This window comes from Sus scrofa, unplaced genomic scaffold, assembly GCF_000003025.6.
Source record: "Sus scrofa isolate TJ Tabasco breed Duroc unplaced genomic scaffold, Sscrofa11.1 Contig1914, whole genome shotgun sequence".
Lineage (NCBI taxonomy): Eukaryota > Metazoa > Chordata > Mammalia > Artiodactyla > Suidae > Sus > Sus scrofa.
Window position 1 is genome coordinate 1411235 of NW_018084979.1, and position 26075 is coordinate 1437309.

Genomic DNA, 26075 nt, shown 5'->3' on the forward strand with positions numbered 1-26075 from the left:
TCTTTTAGGGCCACACCAGCGGCACATGTAGGTTCCCAGGCTAGGGGTCGAATCGGAGTTGTAGCCTCCAGCCTACGCCAGAACCACAGCAACACGGGATCTGAGCCGAATCTGCAACCTACACCACAGTTCGTGGCAATGCCAGATCTGTAACCCACTGAGGGAGGAGGCCAGGGATTGAACCCGCATCCTCATGGATGCTAGTCGGGTTTGTTAACCACTGAGCCACAATGGGAACTCCGACGGTTTTTAAATTAGAATCACTCACCTGGTGTCTGGACATCCTGAGGTTCAGGTTCTTTGTGCCTCTAGGCAGAAGGAATTCAGTGACAAAGTGATAGGCAAGACAGATTTATTAAGATAAGACGCTTGTGAGAGATGCAAGCAGGCAGGCAAGGAGGCTCTTCCCCCAAGGATTAGGTGGGCTACATTTTCATAACCCAAGGGAAGTGAGGAGTGAGAAAAGACCCGCCTCTTCCTCTTTCTTAGAATAAACCTCAGGCTCAGTTCACTAGCTCCTCCTTCGTGTTCAATAGGGGAGTATTTGACCCTATGAGGTCAGACGGGGACCTCATGATGCTTATTCAAATCAGCAGAAGGGCGGTAACATCTGCTAAAATACTCGCATCATCTCAGGCGTCTGTACCGCGAGGGTCTCCCACTTGGAAATGTCATCTTTCCCTTAAACTCCCGCCTGGGGTCCGAAGGGTCATTGTCTTGCTGAACTTGAATGCAGGCCTCGTTTTGTCTTTCACTGACGGACCTGAGGCCTATCTCGCGCTTCTATGAGTTAAGCAGGCCTACTTGGTTCTGATGGCTTTCCGGAGCGTTTTTAACTTCCAGTGGTCTCCCAAAGTTCCCCGAGCTTCCCCTCTATCTGTGGTCCCCTCCTGGGACCTCTACAACTACTTGTGTAGCTATTTCGCTTCATCCGATATTTTGTCTGGTTTGGTATCGGTGTATTGTTGGCCTCATAGAATTGAGTTAGAAAATGTTCCTTTTTTCTGCAGTTTTGGGAATAGTTTGAGATGGATGGGAGTTAACTCTTCTCTAAATGTTTGGTGGAATTCACATGTGAAGGAAGCCTCTGGTCCTGGACTTTGATTCGAAAGTTTAAAAATCACAGATTGAGTTTCATTACTGGCAATTGGTCTGCTCATGTTTTCTGTTTCTTTCTGATTCAATCTTAGGAGATTGTGCATTTCTACGAATTTGTCCATTTCTTCTAGGTTGTCCCTTGTATTGGTGTATAATTGTAGTATTGACACTTTGTATTTCTGTAGTGTCGGTTGTATTTTCTTTTTTTGGGGGGTGGGGGGGTCTTTTTTAGGGCCACACCCAGGCATCTGAAGGTTCCTGGGCTAGGGGTCTAATCAGAGCTGTAGCCACACCACAGCTACAGCAACGCCAGATCTGAGCTGTGTCTGTGACCCACACCGCAACTCATGGCAACACCTGCTGGATCCTTAACCCACTGAGCGAGGCCAGGGATTGAACCCCCAACCTCATGGTTCCTAGTCAGATTCATTTCCACTTTGCCACTACAGGAACTCCTCCTTTTTCATTTCTGAGTTTATTGATTTGGGTCCTCTTTTTCCCTTGACGAATCTTGCCTGAAGGTTTATCAGTTTGTTTATTTTCAAGAACAGCTTTAGTTTTCATTGATCTTTTCTATTTTTTTTTTTTTGGTCTCTATTTCATTTATTTCTATGCTGATCTTTATGATTTCTCTCCCTTTATTAATTTTGGTTTTGTTTGTTTTTGTTTCTTTAGGTGTAAGGTTAGGCTGTTTGAGATTTTTGTTTCCTAAGGTAGGCTTGTGTCATGATAAACATCATTCTTAGAACTGCCTTTGCGCTGTCCCATAGATTTTTGTATCGTGTTTTTGTTTTCATTTTTCACCAAGTTTTTGTTTTTTAAATTTATTTGATTTCTTAAGTGATCCATTGGTTGTTTAGTTGCTGTTTTGTTTTTTAAGGAGTCTTTGATTTTTCTGCCTTATTGGTTTGGAAATTTATATATACCAACTTTTTAGTAGCTTTTCATGAAATTTTATTGTGCACACTTAATTTAACATCTGAAGTTAATCCCATCATCTTTGGAACCATTTAGGTATGATCCTCTACCCTTGACTTGCCTGTTATTGTTTAGAATTTTAGTTTTGTTCTTTTCTCAAAACTGCTTAAATTGGACATGCTTTTGGCTTTTTATAAGCAATGTTTACAAAGTAATAATAGTTTTCTTATCATTTCTCTTCTAATCACCTTTTCTTTCAGGATTTTTTTTTTTTTTTTCCTGAGCAAATTCTTCAGTGTAGGTAAAACCTCCCAAAGTTTTTGTTTATGTGAAAACATTTTTATTTTGTCCATGCTCCAGGGAGTTTTGCAGGATACAGTCTAAGATTTCCTCTTAGCACTTTAAAGATTTTATTCCAGTATCTCTGGCTTCCATTGCTATTGGGAATTTTACTGTCAGTCTGTCATTTATTTGTAGATGATCTTTTTCTCTGAGGCTTTTAACGTTTTTACCAACCTTCACTAAAGGTCTTTTTTTTTAAAGGCACAATTAACATAAAATGCACAGTTCCTAAGTGTTGTGACTTGACAGTTGTGTATCTACCATCCCAGATGAGGGAAGGGACAGTTTCATCCCTACCCTAGACAGCTCTCGTGCCCCCTTTTCATTTCTGTCTTCTCGCCCATCCAGGCTCTGATCTTGGTCACCACACATTTTACTGTCCCTGGATGTCATACTGATAGAATCATGCAGAATGTACTGTTTAGTATCTTGGGGGGTTTTTTGCTCTTTGTTTTCTTTTGTTTTTTGAAATTAATTGATGTTCGTATCAGTAGTTTGTTCCTTTTTATTTCTGTATGGCATTCCTTTACGTGAAAATGCTTCTGTTTATACTTTCTCCTGTTTGTGGACTCCTGGATTGTTTTTAGTTTTTGGCTGTTATGCATGTGGCTGCTAATAACATCCTTTTTTTTTTTTTTTTTTTGTATAATTGGTACATAGCACTGTATCAGTTTCAGATGTACAACATTATGATTCTATATTTGTGTACATTGCAAAATGACTACCACAATAGTCTAACATCTGTTACCATACGTAGTTACAGAAAATTTCATTTCTGTGACAAGGACTTTTAAGATTTCCTCTCTCAGCAGCTTTCAAGTATGCAATACCGTTTTTTTAATTGAAGGTAATTTACAGTATTGTTCGTTTCAGATGTACAGTGAAATGATTCAATTACATTTTTTCAAGATAATTTTCCATTATAGGTTATTAGAAGATAACTAACAGTAAATTGTTGTTCCTTATCTATTTTATGTGTAGCAAATTGTATTTCTTAATCTCATACCTAATCTCTCACCCTCCCCCTTTCCCTTTTACTAAGTTTGTTTTCTGTGTCTGAGTCTGTTTCTATTTTATATATAGAACCATTTGTGTTATTTTTTTAGATTCCACATATAAGCCATGTCATCTAACGTTTGTCTTTGGCTTACTTCACTAAAAATAACATTCTCTAGGTCTGTCCATGTTCCTGCAAATGGCAATATTTACTTTTTTTATGGCTAATATTCCATTGTGTAAACATTTATTGTGTATATATAATATTATGTATATATAAGCCAGTCATCTGTTGATGGACACTTAGGTTGTTCCCATGTCTTGGCTGTTGGGATGCATGTATCTTTTCTTTTTTTTTGTCTTTTTAGGGCCACACCTGCGGCATATGGAAGTTCCCAGTCTAGAGGTCCAATGGGAGCTGTAGCTGCCGGCCTATGCCACACGGCCACAGCAGTGCAGGATCTGAGCTGTGTTTGTGACCTATACCACAGCTCACGGCAACGCTCATGGCAATGCCAGATCCTTAACCCACTAATCGAGGCCAGGGATCGAACCCACATCTTCATGGATGCTAGTCAGATTTGTTAACCGCTGAGCCACGACAGGAACTCTGCATGTATCTTTTAGAATTAGAGTTTTTGCTTTTCTGGATATATATTGAGTAATGGGATGGTGGGATCACATGTAGCTCTGTTTTTCATTTTTTAAGGAACCTCCATACGGCTTTTCATAGCAGCTGCATCAGTTTACATTCCCACCAGCAATGTCTGCAGGTTCTCTTTTCTCTTCATCTTCAGCATCTATTATTTTTAGACTTTTGGATGATGGCCGTTCTTACCATTGTGAGGTGATCTCATTGTGTTTTGATTTGAATTCTCTAAAAATTATTGATGTTGAGCATCTTTTCATGTACTTGTTGGCCGTCTGCATGTCTTTTTTGGCGAAATGTATACTTAGGTCTTCTGCCCATTTTTTGATTGGGTTGGGTTTTATTTTATTGAACTGTATGAGCTCTTAGTGTATTTTGAATGTTAACCCCTTGTCAGTTGCATTGTTTGCAAATATTTTTTCCCATTCTGTTGGTTGTCTTTTTGGTTTGTTGGTGGTTTTCTTTGCTATGTTGAAGTTTTTAAGTTTAATTAGGTCCCATTTGTTTATTTTTGCTTTTATTTCTTTTGCCTTGGGAAAGCGATCTAGAAAATATTGATACGATTTATGTCAGAGAATGTTTTGTCTGTGTTCTCTTCTAGGAGTTTTATGATCATATCTTTTTTTTTTTTTTTCTTTTTAGGGCCGCAAGCGCAGCATATGCAAGTTCCCAGGCTAGGGGTCAAATCGGAGCTAGTGTTGTCGGCCTACACCACAGCCATGGCAACTTGAGATCCCTGACCCACTGAGCAAGGCCAGAGATCGAACCTGTGTCCTCATGGGTACTAGTCGGATTCATTTCGCTGCTCCACAAAGGGAGCTCCATGTGTCGTATCTCACATTCAGATCTTTAAACCGGTCTGAATTTCTTTCCGCAGCGCAGTGTTCACACAGTCGCCATGCGTTCGTCACATCCCCGTGGTTTATTATTTTAGGGCTGGAAGTTTGGGTCTTTTAATCCCCCTTCACCCGTTTCACTCCCTCCACTCCGCACAATCTGTTTTCTCTGTCCATGGACTTGTTTTTGTTTTGTCTTAAGAGTCCACGCATTAGTGCAGTCATAAGGTGTTTGTTTTTCTCTGCCTTATTTTCCTTAACATAATGCACTCAGAGTCCATCCATGTTACTGCAAAGGGCAAAATTTCATTTTTCATGGCTGAATAGGGTTCCATTGTGTGTGTGTGTGTATTTATCCATTGATGGACACTTAGGTTTCCCATGTTGGCTACTATAAATAGTGCTGCCGTGAACACTGGGGTGTATATATCTTTCCAAATTATTATTTTCAGATAAATACCCAGAAGTAGAATGGCTGGATCATATAGTAGTTCTCTCTCTTTTTTTTGGCTGTGCGCATGGCACGTGAAAGTTCCCAGTCCCAGCCCAGGGGTTGGACCTGAGCCCTTGCAGCGACAACGCCAGATCCTTAACCTGTTGAGCCACAAGAGGAGTCCTGGTAGTTCTATTTTTAATTTTTTGAGCAACCTCCATACTGTTTTCCACAGCAGCTGCACCTACCTTCCTACCAACAGTGGGCAAGGAAGGGTTCCCTTTTCTCCACATTGTTGCCAACAATTGTTATCTCTTAGCTTTATGGTAACAGCCAGTGCATTCCCTGGTGGTCACTGATGTCGGGCATCTTTTCATGTACCTGTTGGCCGTCTGTATGTCTTCTTTGGGAAAAGGTCTATTGAGATCTTCTGCCCATTTTTAAATGGTGGTTTTTTTTTTTTTTGCTATTGAGTTGTATGAGTTCTTTATATATTTTGGATATTAGTCCCTTATTAGATACATGGTTTGCAAACATTTTCTCCAGTGCAGTCGGTGGCCTTTTCATTTTGCTGATGGTTTCCTTTGCTGTGCGGAAGTGTTTTAGTTTGGTATAGTCTCACTTATTTGTTTTTGCTTTTGTTGCTTTTGGTTTGGGTTTAATGTAATATATACATGTCTTTTTGTGAATAAGTGTTTCATTTCTCTTGAGTAAACATATGGTTGAATTGCTAGCTGATAAGTTAGTTTTAAGCCTAGCTTTATAAGAAATTATCTCTGCTGTTTTGTCTCTGGCACTCTCCAGTTTTACATTCGTGGATCTACATTCATTTTATTCACCCTGCTCAGTGGAGGTACTTCCTGTCTCTGGATTCATGTCTTTCATTATATTTGTAAGATTATTAGGTTTTATTGCTTCAGATGTTACCTCTTCAAATCTGTATTCTTTTTCTGGGGACCTTGATTAGATGTGTGTAGCCTATCTTTTTTTTCTAATCTCTGATGTTACATTGTGAGTGGTATTTGAGATGTATAGCTCTTAAACTGAATCTCATCTGATGCTTAATTTTTTCATTGAGCTTTCTGTTTGGATAATCATTTATATACATACATATTTTTTAAATTAAGTACTACCTGGGTTTTTTTCAAAGTTTTTTGGTAATTTTTTGTGCTATTTTGTTGCTTACTCATTTCTGTGATTCCAACTTCTATTTCTTTAAACATTTTATATGTAGTTATAATTCTGTTTTATTAACTATAATATCTGAAATCCAGCATCTGCCAACTCTTGCTGATAGTGTTTTGTGAAGTATTTGTCATCTTCGAATGTGAGCTCACATTTGATGTGTTTTTTTTTTTGGCCACACCTGCAACATGTGGAAGTTCCCGTGCTAGGGATTAAATCCAAGTCACAGCTATAACCAGAGCCACAGCCTGATCCAGGGATTGAACCTGAGCCATGGCAACGACAATGCTAGATCCTTAACCCACTGAGCTGTGAAGGAACTCCACATTCAGTGATCTTATTGCGGCTCTCTGAGAACCTAATCCTCAAGGAAAGCCATCTTAAGATTTTTTTTCTCCTTCTAGGCCAAGGAGAATAAAAAGGAACACAACTGTGGGTTTTTAAAGTTACTTGTTTGTTGCCCAGGTGTTTGTGGGCACTAGATCTATGGTGAAGTGCCTCCTGCGACTATACTATGCAGTTCTAAGTGTAAGATCAAGTTTACTGAAGCTGAGCCTGCTCTTGTTTTCCTTACTTCATCTCCAGTTAGTGGGTGTCACTGTCAGAGCTCAGAGGTCTTTAATTCTGAAGATGTATTTAGTTTACTTTTTGTAAGTAATCTGTGCAGGTTTCCCAGTTTTTAGGAAATGAGCAACATATGAGATAAAAATTATAATCATGAAATAATTCTTTATAAGTTTTAAATGAGTTCCCTTAATGTTTTTCTTTAAAAGAAAATGCAGTGCTTCAGTATTCTTTGAATGCATTCTTATGAAGAAAAATCCAAACAAGAAGGAAGTATGTGGAGCAAAAATCACAAACTCCACTTTTCCCTCTCACTCTAGTGCCTCCACTTCTTTCCACTATGTTCCACTGTTTAAATTTACTGTGTGGTTTATCTTACCTGCAGTTTCATATTTTTGCTTTGTAATTCATTTACTCATAAAGAAATACATATGCTAGAAGCAGTTAGAATATGTACTCTCACTTCTTTTTATAGTGGCTCTATTGAGGTATAATTCACAAAATGTACAATTCACTTGTTTAAAATGTAGTTCAGTGGGTTTCACTATATTCACAGAGTTGTGCAGCCATCACTACAGTCAATTTTAGAACCTTCATATGATCCCATAAAGAAACCCTACCCCTGTACCCGTTGACAGTCACTCTCATTTTTCCCAAACCCCCACACCCTCCAGCAACCACTAATTTACTTTCTGCGTCTATAGAATTGCCTGTTCTGGACATTCTGTATAAGTGGAGTTGTGTGGTAGGTCTTTTTTTGGTGTGTGTGACTGGCTGCTTTCACTTAGCATGATGTTTTCAGGTTTTATCCATACTGAGCATGGATTAATACCGCATTCCTTTTTATTGCAGTATAATATTTCACCATATGGACCTACTACGTTTTTCTTATTCATTCATCATATACATTTGGATTTTTTCCACCTCTTGATATGAATAAGGCTGTGAACATTTTTTTTAAACAGGTTTTTATTATATGGATTGTGCTTTTGGTGTTGTATTTAGGAAGGTCTTGATCCAAAAATTTTTTCTCGTGTTTTCTTCTAGAAGTTTTACAGTTTGGGGTTCTGTGCTTAGTCCTGTCATTCTTGACTAAATTTTTATATGTGACATGAGGTATGGATCTACATTAATTTTTTAAAGTATGAAATATAATATTTGTTCTGGCATCATTTCTTGAAAAGATTATTTTTCTCCCTTGACCTTTGCCTTTGGACTTTGTGGGAAATCCGTTGACCCTCTGGGTGGTTCTGTGCTGGACTGTGCTGCCTTCCCTGTCCTTCCGTGTGTGCTGATAGCACATTGTCTGCATCTGCATCTGTGTTTTGATTCAGGTAGTATATGTCTTGCAGCTTTGTTTGTTCAAGGTTATTTTGACTCTTTTGGGTACTTTGCCTTCCTGTATGAATTTTAGAATGTTTGTCAATTCCTGCAAAGTAGTGGTGTACTGGAATTTTCCTGAAATTGTGTTGAATCTCTAGAGCAATTGGGGGAGAATGCTGTCTTAGTAGTATTGAGTCTTTTGATCCATAACGTAGTATTTCTGGATTTACTTAGATCTTTAGTGTCTCTCAGGTGTTTTAGAGTTGTCAGTGCGTGTGTCACATCAAATCTATCCCTTTAAATAGGCAAATTCTTTTTTTTTTTTTTTTTTTTTTTTGTCTTTTAGGGCCGCACTGGTGGCATATGGAGGTTCCTAGGCTAGGGGTTCAAATAGGAGCTGTGGCCGCTGGCCTACACCAGGGCCACAGCAACTCGGGATCTGAGCCGCGTCTGTGACCTATACCAACAGCTCACAGCAACGCCAGATCCTTAACCCACCGCGCGAGGCCAGGGATCAAACGCACATCTCCATGGATGCTAGTTGGGTTCGTTAACCACTGAGCCACGATGGGAACTCCATCAAATTCTTTAATTTTGACTTTTGATTAATCGTTTGTATGTAGAAAAAATCAACTCAGACTTTTTTTAATGGCCATAAGGATGTTCTCGGAGCAGGGATTGAATCTGAGACACAGCTTCGATTTATGGCACAGCTAGGTCAATGCCAAATCCTTTTAACCCACTGCACCAGGCCAGGGATGGAAACCACACCTCCGCAGCTACCTGAGCTGCTGCAGTCGGATTCTTAAGCCACTGTACCCACAGCAGTACAGCCAAGTGACCCAGTCACACACATATATATATATTCTTTCTCTCACATGATCCTCCATCCTGCTCCATCACAAGTGACTAGATATAGTTCCCTGTGCTATACAGCAGGATCTCATTGCTTGTCCACTCCAAATGCAATAGTTAGCATCTGCTAACCCCAAACTCCCCGTCCTTCCCACTCCCTCCCCCTGAGCAACCACAAGTTCACAAGTTTCTTTTCTGTGGAAAGTTTCATTTGTGCATATATTAGATTTCATATATAAGTGATATCATATGATATTTTTCTTTCTCAAGTTGCTGCAAATGGCATTATTTTATTCTTTTTTATGGGCTGAGTAGTATTCCATTGTGTATATGTACCACATCTTCTTAATCCCTTCACCTGTTGATGGACATTTAGGTTGTTTCCACGTCTTGGCTGTTGCGAATAGGGCTGCAGTGAACATAGGGGTGCATGTATCTTTTTCAGTGAAAGTTTTGTCTGAATATACGCCCAAGAGTATTGCTGGGTCATATGGTAGTTCTATATTTAGTTTTCTGAGGAACCTCCATACTGTTTTCCATAGTGGTTGTACCAATTTACATTCCCACCAACAGGTTAGGAGGGTACCCTGTTCTCCACACCCTCTCCAGCAGTTGTTATTTGTTGACGTGTTAATGATGGCCATTCTGGCCCATGTGAGGTGGCACCTCATTGTAGTTTTGATTTGCATGTCTCTAATAATTAGTGATTTTGAACATTTTTTTCATGTGTTTGTTGGTCATCTGTATGTGTTCTTTGGGGAAATGTCTGTTTGGGTCTTCTGCCCATTTTTCAGTTGGGTTGTTGGGTTTTGTTTTGTTTTTCTGTTGAGTTGTATAGGTTGTTGTAAATTTTAGAGATTAAGTCCTTTTCAGTTATATTGTTTGAAACTATTTTCTCCTGTTCTTTTTTTTTGTGTGTGGTTTCCTTTGCCCAGAGCAGGAATTCTTTTCTTTTTTTTTTTTTTTTTTTTTTGTCTTTTTGTTGTTGTTGTTGTTGCTATTTCTTGGGCCGCTCCCGCGGCATATGGAGGTTCCCAGGCCAGGGGTTGAATCGGAGCTGTAGCCACTGGCCTACGCCAGAGCCACAGCAACGCGGGATCCGAGCCGCGTCTGCAACCTACACCACAGCTCACGGCAACGCCGGATCGTTAACCCACTGAGCAAGGGCAGGGACCGAACCCGCAACCTCATGGTTCCTAGTCGGATTCGTTAACCACTGCGCCACGATGGGAACTCCCAGAGCAGGAATTCTTGAACTGATTTTCTACCGTTGATCTTGCCTCCTGCAACTTTGCTGAACTCATTTATTCTAGCAACTTTTGTAGGTTCTCGAGGTTTTCTACACAGATGATCGCGTCTTCTGTGAACAGACCGTTTGAATTCTACTTTTCCAATGTGTGTTACGCTTATTTCTGTTCTGACTTTTGATTTTCATTTGAAGTATTGCAAGGCCATTTTCCATGTGGGATCCCTCCTGCCGCACTCATTTGTTGACTTTGTTGTGCTTTTAGATTATGGGTAGCATCAACATTGTTCTAAAAATCAGAACCATATAAAAAGGTTTGGACTCAGAAATAGTAACTCCTGGGGGTTCCCATGGTGGCTCAGCGGTTACGAACCCGACTAGTATCCATGAGGTGCAAGTTCGATTCCTGGCCTCACTAAGTGGGTTAAGGATCCAGCATTGCCATGAACTGTGGTAGAGGTCGCAGATGAATCCCATGTTGCTGTGGCTGTGGTGTAGGCCAGTGGCTGCAGCTCTGATTCAATCCCTGGCCTGGGAACTTTCTTGTGCCACAGGTGTGGCCCTGAAAAGCAAAAAAACAGCCACTGGCCTCTTTTTGTCATGTTTCCTTCTCCTCATTCTTTACACTCTGTTCCCACCCAGCATAGAAATTCAACCTTTAAGCTGCCTGATTCATAGCATTCACCCTCTGGATCTTTCCCTCCCACCATTCCACCATTTTTCTTTAAAGTAGCTGCCCCCTAGATTTTTGCAAAAGTTGTAGAAGTTCTTTCTAAAAATCTGGAATACATTGATAGGTAAAATTAAAGATAAGATTAAATAAAAGATCTGACAGTTTCATAAAAACAAGAATTCTTAAACCAGGCTTTATGTATTTTCTAAAACTGTGATTGTAATGGCATGTGTGTGTGTGTGTGTGTGTGTGTGTGTTGTGTTGAATTCTTTTCCTGGAGTTAGATTCCATAACTGATCAGGTTTCAGAGGAATTTATTTAAAGAAAAGAAAGGTAAGGTAAGATAAGAGAAAGCTTTAGAATGAATGAGTTTGTCTAACCAGTATCAAGGCTGATTCGTGAGCCTCTTGTCTCTTGAGTCTTTTATACCTTTTGAAGATAATGTTTTGTTTCTTGGAGTAAATGACTGTTGTTTGTGATTAATCCAGTTACATGTGTCAGCTCAACACCTGGTACTTGTGAACCTTTTGACCTACTGTTTTGTATCACAGATTTTTAAGAATTTGAATGCGCTTCAGAAATTTCCTTTCAGGTTAAATCTTTTTTAATGTTTGTTTTTATTAAAGTTGTTAAAATAATCTTTGGATTCCTGTTGTTAAGTCACTAAACCCTGAGTCACTAATGGTAGTGAAGAGTGAGGCTGTTCAAAGCAACACTGGAAGAATTCATATTTTACAAGAACTCTTTGGAGTTCCCGTCGTAGCTCAGCGGTTAATGAATCTGACTAGCATCCATGAAGATGCAGGTTTGATCCCTGGCCTCACTCAGTGGGTTAAGGATCCGGCGTTGCCGTGAGCTGTGGTATAGGTTGCAGATGCCACTTGGATCCTGCGTTGCTGTGGCTGTGGTGTAGGCCGGCGGCTGCAGCTCCGAGCGAACCCCTAGCCTGGGAACCTCCATATGCCACAGGTGCGGCCCTAAAAAACAAAAAATAAAATAAAAATGACAGAGTCTTTTATTTATTATTGCCACATGTGGCTTCCTTTTTATGGGTCCCCGGTCTGAGAGTGGAGCGTCCTGGTACATGCTGCGTGAACCCTTGGGCAGTGTGGCCACTGCCTCCTATCAGCTGAGTGACTGGTTTAGTTTCCTCACCTAGCAAATCCCAGCATTAGTTATACCTGCCCCCTGTGTACCTGTTTGTTAAATGAGTATCAGTTAAGTAGAAAAAGACTTGGAAGTAGAAATGTTTTAGCAAACTTGAGAGTCTCCTCCAGCCCCATCCTCCCTCCGTGATGTCAGGTGCACAGGTCCCCTTGGGGTAGGTTTCAGCACAGGGCGGATGGTGTCGTACGTTCTGAGGTTTAAAAAAGACCGACGTGTGTCGTCGCTAATTGTCGCCTGTTATGTCTGCTAAATTATAATAAGAATTTTCTTTTTCATTTCTGCCAAGCCAAACTAGCAAGACGCAGTCAAGAACGAGACAATCTTGGCATGTTGGTCTGGTCGCCTAATCAGAATCTATCAGAAGCAAAATGTAAGTTTAAGAGCACTTTTATTTTTCACCTTTCTTTCTTACTGCTAACTTTTAAAGTTACCTTTGTAGCTGAGAGTCTCCATGTATATTACATTTCTCTTATGTTTTTTAAAGTCAATATTCTGTAGAGTTTGAAAGTGTGTTTTTTATTGTCTGTTGTAATGATTTTAAAATTCTTAAATTGTGGTTTCATAATCTACTTTTTATTCAGTATGATGTACTAGCTAATATTCTGAAGTAAGTAGGAGGAAAGGTTCAGAATGGAAAGAAAATTATAATGCAGTGTATAACTCCCTCAGCTGGGAATTAATAGATTTATAAAGATGAAGAGTTTAACAAATTTCTTTTCTTTTTTTTTTTTTTTTTTTTGTCTTTTTGCTATTTCTTTGGGCCGCTCCTGCGGCATATGGAGGTTCCCAGGCTAGGGGTTGAATCGGAGCTGTAGCCACCGGCCTACGCCAGAGCCACAGCAACTCGGGATCCGAGCCGCGTCTGCAACCTACACCACAGCTCACGGCAACGCCAGATCGTTAACCCACTGAGCAAGGGCAGGGACCGAACCCGCAACCTCATGGTTCCTAGTCAGATTCGTTAACCACTGTGCCACGATGGGAACTCCCAACAAATTTCTAATTTGAGGGATTGCCAAGGTCAAATGTATGTTATTGGAAACAGATTTTATAATGTAAGACTTCAGCCTAGCTAGAGGTAGAACCTTTGAATTGGCTGTTTGTCTTGGGTTAGCGTTGTTGTTAGAATGAATATTTGCAGCTACTTAGGGTTTTCTTTGGGTGGGGAGTTGGGGTCCTAGATCTGGAAATAAGATTAATTTTATTTCCAGAGTTTACTTTTTCAGCTTTTCTGTCCCCTCTGCTCAGATGATACCATGCAAGAATAACTTTTTTTTTGGCCACTCCCATAGCTTGTGGAAGTTCCCAGGCCCAGGATCAAGCCCAGCAGCAGCAGTGACCTGAGCCACAGCAGTGACCATGCCTGACCCTTAACTGCCGGACCACCAGGAGCTCCAAGAACAACTTTATATCAATATATTGCCAGAAGTCTTTGCCATTCAAAGATTTTGTTTTCTTCATAACTTAAAAGAGAGAAGAAAAACTAAAGCCCTTCTTTTGAGAGTATTTCAGTGTGTGGGGGTGTCTATGGATGGAATACATGGGGATTTGTGAACTCGAAAGTCACATACAAAATTTTTTGGTGTATGTACATTTTCCTGGAGAAAATTGGCTTTTCAAGGGGCTCTTCGACGTAAAAATAGGATAAGCATCAATGCCCTCCAGCATGGTGGGGCCTAGGGAGCTGTCAGGGGCAAAGGTTGGTCAGAAAACTTCAATTGTGAGTAGAGGCTGGAACTCAGTATTTCCCAGATTGTGTTCTGCAGTATTAAACAAGGTGCCAACAGGTTTCCACTGCACGTACGTGTTGGAGATGATGCATGTTAAATATCCCCCTTGTATATTTCTTGTCGTGTTTGCACATTTAAGGTGCAAAGAGGTCATATGGTAAAGAAACATGTTTAATTTTGACCAAGAAGGATTCTTTTTAAAAATGCAATACCCTCGGAGTTCCCGTTGTGGCTCAGTGGTTAATGAGTCCGACTAGGAACCATGAGGTTGCAGTTTTGATCCCTGGCCTTGCTCAGTGGGTTAAGGATCCGGCGTTGCCGTGAGCTGTGGTGTAGGTTGCAGACGCGGCTCGGATCCCGCATTGCTGTGGCTCTGGTGTAGGCCAGCGGCTACAGCTCCAATTCGAGCCCTAGCCTAGGAACCTCCATATGCCGTGGGAGCGGCCCAAGAAATAGCAAAAAAGACAAAAAAAAAAAAAAAAAAAAAAATACGATACCCTCTGTGGAATACAGGAAATTCAGCTACTCTGAGTAATGCTAAATTTAGCAATGATAAGATAGTCTCAGCCTAATGTGATTTTCAGAGTATCTTAATTTTGCCTGCAACAGGCTGGTTGATGAGCTTATAATGAACAGAATAGCAGAAGGAAGTGGCATTTCTCATGCCTTTGCTGTGCTGGGCATTTTAGATATTTCTGTAAGTTTTTTCCCTTTGAGCACATGAAGTATCTTACAAAAGCAATCTATTCCATTTTTGAACATGTTGTTCTTTCTAACGAAGAACCAAAAATCTGCCTCTGTGTAATTTTTGAATCTTTGTTTTCCTGCGCTCTGCCGTAAAAGTCACCTTCTGAGGGAGTCTTTCAGATGCTCAGGCATCAGCCAAACCTCCCTTACTGTCTCTGTCAAACTGCCTGGTCGCCTCAAGTATTTCTCAGGTGGTTTGATTTTGGGGTCTCTCTTCATCTCTAGTGCACTCCTGACTATATTTCATTTGGTCAGTGTCCATCTTAAATATGGTGCACAGAACTGAATATTAAAAATCGTGAGCTTGTTGAACACTGAACTAAAATACCTCTGTGTTCCTGTGTCATTCAGTCTTCACTGTAACCCAAGAGGCGGGCTTTTTTCCCATTTTACAGACGGCGTTCCACGATTCAAAGCGGGTGTGAAACTAGCAGAGGGTCAGGGGTGGGGCCATCGGTGTCCGGTTTGCTGGCTCTTCCCCGCTTCATGCTCTAACGCGTCCCAAAGGTCAGGGTCGTCAGGTCTCGGCCCCCCTTCATTTCTGTCACTTCCTTCTGTTGCTGCAGTTCGAGTGTGTTAGTACCTCTTGCTGTTACTCAGTTGCCTGTTGGAATCCTGGGAGTCAGGATTTAGTTTTAATATTATCTTATTTGTCTCAGACCTAGAAGGAAAGAGCAGACTATGAAAAGTTAGTAGGTTTTTCTGTTTTTGTTTGTTTTCACTGTGCCTGTGGTACGTGGAAGTGCCCAGGCCAGGGGTCAAACCACCCTGAGCTGCTGCAGTGACATTGCCAGATCCTTAACCCACTTTGTCACATGGGAACTCCAAAAAGTGGATAGATTTTTAAGCAGTAGCGTTACCTAAAATAAATTTGCAGTTTTAGTGTAAGTCTTGCCAGTATTAATTAAAACTTTAAACCAGTCTTAAAGTGACATTTACATATTGTTAAAATTCAGAAGACGCAAAAGTATAAAGAAGAAACAGTTCATCCTTTGTTTCATTACCCAGAGAGATAACTGTTGGTAAACACTAGGGGATGTTTTTCTAATGCTGTGTGTGTGCGTGTGCGCATGTTTAAATAAGTGAGATGATGGTATCTCTGTGTGTGGGTGTGTATTGTCTTTTCGAACTTTGATCTAAGCCTTTCTTACTTTGCATAAACCCCTTGAAAACATATAAAATAACTAGTATTCTATCATATGGATATATCATTTTTCTATTGAAAGTGTAGCTTGTTTCTAATTTGTTCCTATTGTAAAAGAAGGCAGTGGTGAAAACTTGAATCTCGGGGCTTTGTTTCCCTCCCTCCCTCCCTCCCTCTGTCTATCCTTCCCACCTTTTTTGCCTTCGAGAAGTAGAATGGAATTGTGGATTGATGAGAAACTGCTCAAGTGTGAGGATGTGAACATAGGTTCCATTTGTGGAACTTTGGGAATCATACTCTTTGGCGAGTAATCTAGTCAGGTCAAGTGTTAAGCTGTAATTCATTACAGTGTTAATGCAAACGAGCACACATAATTTGTTCTCTTTGCTGTCATTTCCCCCCCAGCTTCCCTTCCTCCCAGTACATAGGCAAAAAGAAGTGTTTTCTACTTGCCTTCTGAGTTATTTTGAAAGACAGTGGAGGAGTTCCCATCGTGGCACAGTGGTTAACGAATCTGACTAGGAACCATGAGGTTGCGGGTTCGGTCCCTGCCCTTGCTCAGTGGGTTAAGGATCTGGTGTTGCCGTGAGCTGTGGTGTAGGTTGCAGATGCGGCTCGGATCCTGCGTTGCTGTGGCTTTGGCGTAGGCTGGCAGCTGCAGCTCAGATTCGACCTCTTGCCTGGGAACCTCCATATGCCGTGGGAGTGGCCCAAAGAAATAGCAAAAAGACAAAAACCAAACAAACAAACAAAAAACCTTTGCAGTTCTTCACAAAAGAAAGAGAAAGAAAGCAGAAAGAAGGAAGGAAGGAAGGAAAGGAAGAATAAAAAAGAAAATGGTGGAGGGAAGGAGCAACACAGGTAAAATAGAGCATATAACTAACCAAGACATTAAAAGGCTGAAAAAAAAGACAGTGGAAGATCTGATTATCCAGCCTTGATTCTGACTTGAGGTAGAAATTAGCGATCTGGGACATTTGTAGACTTCTCGCAGATACCCCAAAGCTGGCGTAGACTCTTGGCTTGTCCTGTGCTGGGTTCGGTCTTCTCAAGTAACTGTTTTAGAGTTCTGCCTCTTAGGATTACTGCAAGTTTACAAAATTGTTTTATGGTTATAAAATAAATACTGTGGTAGAAATTTCAAACAACACAGAATATATAATGGAGACAGGGCCTTCCTGTAGTCACTATTTATAACATATATGCGTTTTCTAATATTTTTATAGGTATTAATAAGTACGAGATGTTTGTCACATATATGAGCTGTTTAGCAATTTTCTCTTAATATATCTGGGACTTTGTTCTGTCTATTTACAGTTACTTGGTTTTAAACCAACAAGTATGAGGTACTATCATTTCATCTATTGTTTTAAAAAAATTCTCTATTGACGATATTTGAAATCTGTTTTTTTTTAAGCTTAAAAAAAAAAGCCATAGTGATCTTATTTCCTTAGGGTAAATCCCTAGAGATAGAATTCCTAGGTCAAAGGGAAAAATGTATTATTTTTTATTTTTTTCTTTTCTTTTTAAAAAACACGTAATTTTTAAAGCAGTGTTAGGTTCGTAGACAAATTGAGGAGAAAGTAGAGCGATTTCCCATATACACCCACATATGCACGTCCACCCCCGTGTGCCCCTCGCCAGGGCACGTGACACGTTTGTCACCATCTGTGAACCAGCACAGGCACAGCGTGATCACTGTCATTCTCATCGGGGTTCACTCTTGTGTTGTACATTCTATGGGTTTTGACAAATGACAAATCTGTATGTAACGACCATACCCGCCATGGTAGTATCATACCAAATAGTTTTCCCTGCCCTAAACACCCTCTGTGCTCGGCCCGTGCGTCTCCCTCAGCCCCTAACTCTTGGAAACTACTCCTCCATTTTGCCCTTTCCACAATGTCACATAGTTGGAATCATTCAGATTGGTTTCTTTGACTTAGTGATGACACACACTTGAGGTTCCGCCGTGTCTTTGATGGCTTGTACTGCTGAATAATACTTCATTGTCTGGCTGGTCCACGGTTTACCCATTCACCATCTAAAGGGCATTTTGGATGCTTCCGTGTTTTGGCAGTTGTGAGTAAAGCTGCTATAAACATCTGTGTGTAGGTTTTTGTGTAGATATAAGTTATCACCTCCTTTGGATAAATACCAGGGAGTGGGATTGTTGGTTCATATGGTGAGAGTACATCTAGTTCCGTAAGAACTCACAACACTGTGGGGAAGGGCTGCCCCATCTCGCACTCCCACCAGCAAAGAATGAGAGCTCCTGTTGCTCCACTTCCTTGTCAGCATTTGGTGGTGTCAGTGTTGTGGATTTTGGCCTCTATAGTTGGCTTAGCTTATTTTCTTTTAAAGAAAAGAATGAGGAGTTCCTGCTGTGGCGCAGTGGGGTCGGCAGCACCTTGGGAGCACTGGGACATGGGTTTGATGGCTGGCCTGGCACAGTGGGTTAGGGATCCAGTCTCGCTGCAGCTGAGGCTTGGTTTGCAGCTGCCGCTCAGGTCTGATCCCTGCCTGGGAGCTCCATTTGCGGAGTGGTCAAAAACAAAAGCAAAAACAAACAAACAAAAAAACAGCAACAACAGATACCTATGCACGAAATGAAATAGTGAAAAATATCCTATGTCTCTTAAGTTAATCGCTGTTATGTTAATTTTCTGGGTGTCCTTTAGACCTTATAAACTTACTTGTTTGTTTGTTTTTTAATAGTCTTATTATATGGATGTTTCATGTAATTTAAGTTTTCATATAATAGTTTAAGCATTTCTAAACAGTGCTGCAGAGAACATCATTGAAGTGGATTTGTGAGGTCACATGGCACCTAGATTTTTCCATCTTTCGTCTAGAGTTGTATGAGGGTGTCTGTTTTCCAAAACCTCCCTAGCACTTGGGTATATATATTTTTTCTTTAAAAATTTTAAAAATTATTATTATTATTATTTTTTGCTTGTGACCATGGCATGTAGATGTTCCTGGGGCAGGGATCAAACCCAAACCACAGCAGTGACACTGCTCGATCCTTAACCCACTGTGACAAAGGGAACTCCTCAAAAGTCAATTGCAGTAAATGTAACGAAGTTTTACCATCTTAACCACTTTGAAGTGTATAGGTGGCTGCTCTGAGTACGGTCACATTGTTGCACAGCCAGCCTCCAGAACTTTTCATCTAGCAAAATTGAAGCTCTGTTCCCTTAAACAACAATTCTGCATTTCCCTCCCTGGCCCCTGGCACTCGCCATTCTACTTTCTGATTCAATGAATTTGACTACACTAGGCACTTCCTATAAGTGGGGTCGTATAGTATTTGTTTTTTGGTGACTGACTGGCTTTGTTTGACTTAGCATCATGTCCTCAAGATTGAATCCATGTTGTAGCATGTATCAGAATCCCCCTCAAAAAAGGAGTTCCTGTCCTGGTGCAGTGGAAATGAATCCAACTAGGAACCGTGAGGTTGTGGGTTTGATCCCTGGCCTCGCTCAGTGGGTTAAGGATCCGGCGTTGCTGTGAGCTATGGTGTAGGTCGCAGATGTGGCTCAGATCCCATGTCAGGTTTGACACCTAGCCTGGGAACCTCCATGTGCCACAGGTATGGCCCTAAAAAGACAAAAGATAAAATAAATAAATAAATAAAAATAAATAAAAATTCCCTCATTCTTATGGTTGAATAGGAATTCCGTTGTATGGGTGAGACCACATTTGGGGGCGTTCCCGTTGTGGCTCAGCGGAAATGAATCCCATTGGTATCCCTGAGGATGCGGGCTTGATCCCTGGCCTCGCCTAGTGGGTTAAGAATCTGGTGTTGCCATGAGCTGTGGTATAGGTCACAGACGCGGCTTGGATTCTGCATTGCTGTGGCTGTAGTGTAGGCCGACGGCTGTAACTCTGATTGGACCCCTAGCCTCAGAATATGCCCCAGTGGCGGCCCTAAAACAAAACAAAAAAGACCGCAATTTGGCTATTGTGAATAATGCTGCTCTGAACATGGTTATGCAAATATCTTTTTGAGCCCCTGCTGTCAATTCTTTTAGAAAATATGTACTAGAAGTAAGTGCCTTTGTGCTGAATTTGGTGGTTCTGTTATTTAACTTTTCGAAGAACTACCATACTGTTTTCCACAGAAACTGTATCATTTTATATTCTTACCAGCAGTGCACTAGGTTCCAGTATCTCCACATCCTTGTCAATATTTGTTTTTTTCTTTTTACAGCCGCACCTGCAACATATGAAAGTTCTCGGGCTAGGGATGGAATCAGAGCTGCAGCTACCGGCCTATACCACAGCTACAGCAATCTGGGTCCGAGCCACATCTGCAACCTACACTGCAGCTCATGGCAACACCAGATCCTTAACCCACTGAGTGAGGCCAGGGATCAAACCTGCAGACTCATGGAGACCAGTTGGGTTTTTAACCCGTTGAGCTGCAGTGGGAACTCCCGGTATTTGTTATTGTCTGTTCTCTTTTGATTGTAGCCTTCCTAATGGGTATGAAATGTTTTAGGCATCTTGTTTAGAAACAGACTTTGCTGATCTGATGGGAAAAGATTTCGTTAATTTTTACAAGGTTAAGCACCTTTGTATTTCAACCTTTGAATTCTTCTACAAATAGCATTCAAACCTCACCTTATTTTTTGTTTTTAAATTACATTTGGTTAAATGTGTTAATCTTACTTGCTGTGTCTGGAACACTGTCGCTCTGAAGCTAGGTTATTAGAGACCCGTAAGTCTGTGTCCTCTCTGCCCTGCTCCTCATTTACGTCTTGTTCTATCTGCAGTTACTCAGTCACTTCTCCCTTCCCTCGTGTTCAACCTTTGTATGTGCTTCGGTCTGCATCTGGACTCTTGGTTTTGTTTCATTGATCTATCTGTTGATTCTTGATTTGGTGCCACTTTAATTCTTTTTCATGTTCCTGGCTCATGTATTTATTCGTCTAGGTAAATCTTGGAGTCGTGGTATCAAGTTCTCTCTATAAGTATCTCAGTTGGGTTATATTTAATTTGCGTTTATTTAGTGAACATCAGTTTCATTTACATTTTTATTGAGCAGTTTTGTGTGCCTGGTAGTGTATCAGGAGCGAGGGATTCAGGAAGCTTATATTCTAATGGGGAAATTATATAAAAGGTAATTTATATGTACTTTCTTCAGTCCACTTCTTTCCTTTTAGCTGCTGTCTGGAGAAGTTAGGTCAGATGCTTATGGTCCCTCAGCTGGTTAGTAGCCACATTTAGGCTGAATATCTGGTTCCCAGACTGTGCTTATTACACATCTGCCTTCCTGTACTGTTTCACTTAAAAAACTGTAGTTAAAGGCTTAGAGCATTGCTGATACGACACAAGTTGCTTTGCGGTATGTCCAAGTAAAACCTCTTTAAGGAAAGATGCAGCCTTTGGAGTATGCGTAGAAAGTGTTCCTGGGGAGACACAGTTCGTGTAGAGGACATGTAAATAATTCCCAGTGGTAGAGATGAGAACAATAGCATTTAGATAGTATATATTAAATTATTGCGTTAATTGATGATATATTTAAATGACAAAGGAGTGCCGAAGGTGGAAGCTGGAGGTTGGGCGGAGAGTGAGACACTAAAAAATACTCACTCATTGGAGGAGAGGACAGTGAATTATTTCAGCATCAAGCATCTCCTCCCATGGACTCTTAGTGTTCTGATGCGCCCCTTGGCACCCAGCAGAAAGCACCGTCTTTTCCTGGGGAGAAACAGCATTGGAGAAAGATGACATCTGAGTAGGATGTTGAGGAAGGAGTCAGTTCCCTGGCTGGACGAGGGCACATGTGCAGTCTGGGAAGAAGAGAGGGTAGCACTGACATGTGCACAGGTGTGCGTGCCGGGCCTGGCTGGCCAGGGCACACGGTGTCCTTGGGCAGGTGAGAAGCAGTGAAACCGGAAGGGCAGGCCCGTTTCTTACAGGGATGAGGATTTTCGAGGAATTTTTAGCCAGGAGCAGTATGATCCCTGCTCGAAAGCTGTTGACAGCCTGTGGTTTGGAGAGGAGCGGGAGTCACAGGCAGCAGGAGCTGATGCAGTTGCAGGTGAGGAAGATCATGCCCTTGCTAGGCCGCTGCCGCGAAAGGGAGGCTGAGGGAGATGCCGGAAGTCCACACAGCCCTGTCAGGAGTGCTGGAACTTGCTCCAAGGAAATGGAGACCAATGGTAAATTTACTGTTCTGTCATTATGGAAGATAGCATACCCACTCCTAGAAAATATATGCTGAGTATTTCAGAGTTCAGGGCCATAATGTGCGACAGTCTCAAATGGTTCAGAAAAGTAATTACATATATACATACAAGCTTTTTTTATTGTTGAAACTAGCCTATAATTCCATGTCACGTGGGATATAACCACTATTAAAATTTTGCTTTCATATTTTTTCTTTTCCTTTTTTTTTTTTTTTTTTGTCTTTTTGCCTTTTCTAGGGCTGCTAGGGCTGCTCCCGAGGCATATGGAGATTCCCAGGCTAGGAGTCGAATCGGAGCTGTAGCCACCGGCCAACACCAGGGCCACAGCAACGCGGGATCTGAGCCACGTCTGCGACCTACAACCGCAGCTCACGGCAATGTCTGATCCTTAACCCACTGAGCAAGACCAGGGATCCAACCGGCAACCTCACGGTTCCTAGTCAGATTCATGAACCATTGCGCCACGACGGGAACTCCGATTTCATGTTTTTTCTGTCTGCCTGTGTATTCTCTTGATATATAGAGTTTTTCAGTTTAATTTTCCTGTGATTAAAAACTAAACTGAGGAGTTTCCGTCATGGCTCAGTGGTTAACGAGTCCAACTAGGAACCATGAGGTTGCGGGTTCGACCCCTGGCCTTGCTCAGTGGGTTAAGGATCCGGCGTTGCTGTGAGCTGGGGTGTGGGTTGCAGACTGCGGCTCGGATCCCGCATTGCTGTGGCTCTGGTGTAGGCCGGCTTCTATAGCTCCGATTCGACCCCTAGCCTGGGAACCTCCATATGCCTCGGGAGCAGCCCTGGCAGCCCTAGACAAGGCAAAAAGACAAAAAAAAAAAACCCCACTCAACTGAGTTTTGGACCCGAATAATGTTTTCCCATATAGCTTAATTTATTCAGCCACGTCCCCGTTCATGGACATACTTGTTTCTCAGGTTTTCCTTACTGTAAACAACATAGACACAAGCAGGACTTATAATGTCCTTTTCTAGTAGAAAAGAATGCCATCCCTGATTCTGCAGGTCAGGTTTCCCAGTTAAGTGCATTCATAGTTCTTTTTCTCCAGCACATATGAGCGTTGGAAGTAATTACTTGTGTAATTATCTCTCTCTGGCCAGAGTGTGAGTTCTTTGAAGGCGGATCCTCTTTTTTGTTTATTTTTACTTTTTATTTTTGGCCACGCCCACGACATGTGGACGTTCTGGTGCCAGGGATCAAACCCATGCCACAGCAGTGACCCGAGCTGCTGCAGCGACAACACCCAGATCCTTAACCTGGTAAATCAAGGAAGTCCTTGACCCTCTTTTAAATCACAGCTATATAAGCAGTATGGCACACAGTAGGCCTAAAAACTTCATTGAATCAGTGGAGAATAATTAAATGTAAAACTTACTAGTTTCCTATAAAATATCACTCTTTGGTGACCTGTTTTTTTTTGGTTTGTTTGTTTGTTTTGCCTGGTTTTCTTTGTTTGTTTTTGTCTTTTTGCCTTTTCTAGGGCCACTCTTGCGGCATATGGAGTTCTAAACTGGGGTCTAAACTGTAGCCAGAGGCCTACACCAGAGCCACAGTAATGCGGGATCCAAGCCGCGTCTGCAACCTACACCACAGCTCACAGTGCCAGATCCTTAACCCACTGAGCAAGGCCAGGGATCGAACCCGCAACCTCATGGTTCCTAGTCGGATTTGTTAACCACTGCGCCATGACAGGAACTCCTGGCGACCTGTTTTGAAAGTTCAAATTTCTTTACTAGCTAAAGAAACTCCCTCTCCCCCAACACGATTCGAGCATCAGCAATGGGAAAACCAGCCTCCTCCCAACCAAGCCCTCCCCCGTGTTCTCCCAGTGAGTCCTTTGGTGCTCCCTTTTAGAGCTCGAGAAGCCAGGCCTTCAGAGAAGTGACTTACCTGAAGCTTGTGGTGGGCAGAGCCTTGTGTCAGCTCCCTGTGACCGGCCTCCCCCTGCTTGGATTGGTTCTCTGAGTCTCTCTCAGGACCTCTTTCCTGTGTCTCTGTGGACAGTGGTTCGTGCTGAAGGAGGGCCCTTGTGTACGCAGGTTGGAAGAGGCAGGGTAAAGCACCAGTGTCGCGTGAAATGACATTTGTGTACCAGCTGTACGGGGTCACTGGGATTTGCAGGCTCTTGCATCCTTGCTGCTGGCCACCTCCTTCCTGCCCTGCCGCCCCTCCTCGGCAGGAGGCCGGCTGGGAATTGGTTCATTCAAAACAGAGCCTCCTCCCGGAGAGGAAATTTGTTTGCTTGGTTGAAATTCACCGCTCACACTTTGACAAACCCCATTTTCTATAGCAGTGACAGAAAAGCAGTTTTCTTCTGCTTCATGGTTCTGACAGTGTCGTAATCTTTCTAATGCCACACCTTAACTTGTGGGCTTGTTGAGGTGGCTTGTACCGCCTGGAAATGGGTGGATACTCTTCACACACGAACAGAACCCTCTAGTCCACTGATTCTCAAAACGGGTCCAGCATACTCACCTGGAGTGCACGATAAAAACAAACCCAAAACATCAAAAGTGCATTGCATTTTTTCCCTTGATCTGAGTGTATTTGTTTTCTGAAAATTCACGAAGATGTACCCTCATATATGCGCTTTTCTCTGTGCTTGTCATACTTTGTAAGAACTACACACATGCATTAATGTGTACGTAACATCATGCACGCACTATGCACATACATAAACATGAACATGCACGTGTGTGTATGCGTACATTTGCACAACAGGGTAGAGCCCAAGAGTGAGTCTTGTGAAGTCAGTATTTATCAGGAGGTTCCTTTCACTCAGGATTGGGAACTACTGAATTGGAGCACAGCTCTGATGGAGTTCAGGGATTCGCTAAGCTAATTCTGTGATTGTGAACTGCTGCTCCTCTTCCTTCTGGTTGACGCTCACAAATGTTTACAAAGGAATGAATTTTAATAATACTTTTCATTTCTGTAGTTTGACTCTTTATATTTTTATACCAAAGTATACAAAGCTTTTATATATGTATTTTTTATATGTGTTTATATATGTCTGTGTTTTGGGGGTCTTTGGGGGGGTTTTTTTTGGTCTTTTTAAGGGCCACACCCGATATGGAGGTTCCCAGGCTAGGGGTCCAATCAAAGCTGTAGTCTGCGGCCTACGCCACAGCCACAGCAACGCCAGATCCTTAACCCACTGAGCAAGGCCAGGGATCGAACCTCCATCCTCATGGATGCTAGTTGGGTTCTTTAACCACTGAGCCACGATGGGGACTCCTGTCTGTGTATTTATATATGTGTATTTTAAAATAAATTTTATTGGATATAGTTAACTTACAAAGTTGTGTTAGTTTCAGGTGCACAGCAAAGTAAAATTAGTTAGGCATATAGCCATTCTTTTCCTGATTCTTTTCCCATGTAGGTTATTACAAGTATTGAACAGATTACCCTGTGCCGTGCAGTAGCTCCTTGTGACCCATCTGGTTTAGGTCGGAGTGTGTATGTGTCAGTCCCAACCCCTCATCTATCCGTCCCTCCCCGTGTTTCCCTTTGGCAGCCATACATTTGGTTTCAAAATCTTTGAGTCTGTTTTTGTGTTGTAAGTTCTTTTGCATCATTTTTTATCGGATTCCGCATATTAGTGATCTCATGATGTTTGTCCTTCTCTGTCCGCCTTCCTTCAGTTAGTATGATAATTCCTAGGTCCATCCATGTTGGACCTAGAAATGGCAAATGGCATTATTTCAGTCTTTTTTACGGTTGGGTAATACTCCATTTGGTGTTTGTGTGTGTTTGTACAGAGTATTTATAAAATGTTTCTTATTTTATAAGTGGTGACATGGGTTTAGCGTGCAAGTTCCTGATAGAAACTACAGACTTGGACTCATGGTCCAGGGCTCTTTCTACTATAATTGGCCAGGAGGTTATAGGAATCAAGTGTTAGTCATTTTTTTCTTGCTCTTTTAATGTCAAGGAGTGTTGCTTTTGTTGAAGG

General features: G+C 41.7%; 1 protein-coding gene across 2 annotated transcripts in view; it reads left to right on the top strand.

The window, feature by feature from the left end:
* RCOR1 (REST corepressor 1) overlaps positions 1 to 26075 on the top strand; it is a 138818-nt gene that overhangs the window by 80408 nt on the left and 32335 nt on the right. For both annotated transcript variants that reach the window (XR_002341115.1, XM_001927777.6), the window contains exon 3: positions 12572 to 12655. Coding sequence is in view for 1 of the 2 variants with exons in the window: in XM_001927777.6 (XP_001927812.4) it covers positions 12572 to 12655 (84 nt within the window). In the remaining variant the exon portion in view is untranslated. The remainder of the gene's footprint in view (positions 1 to 12571; positions 12656 to 26075) is intronic.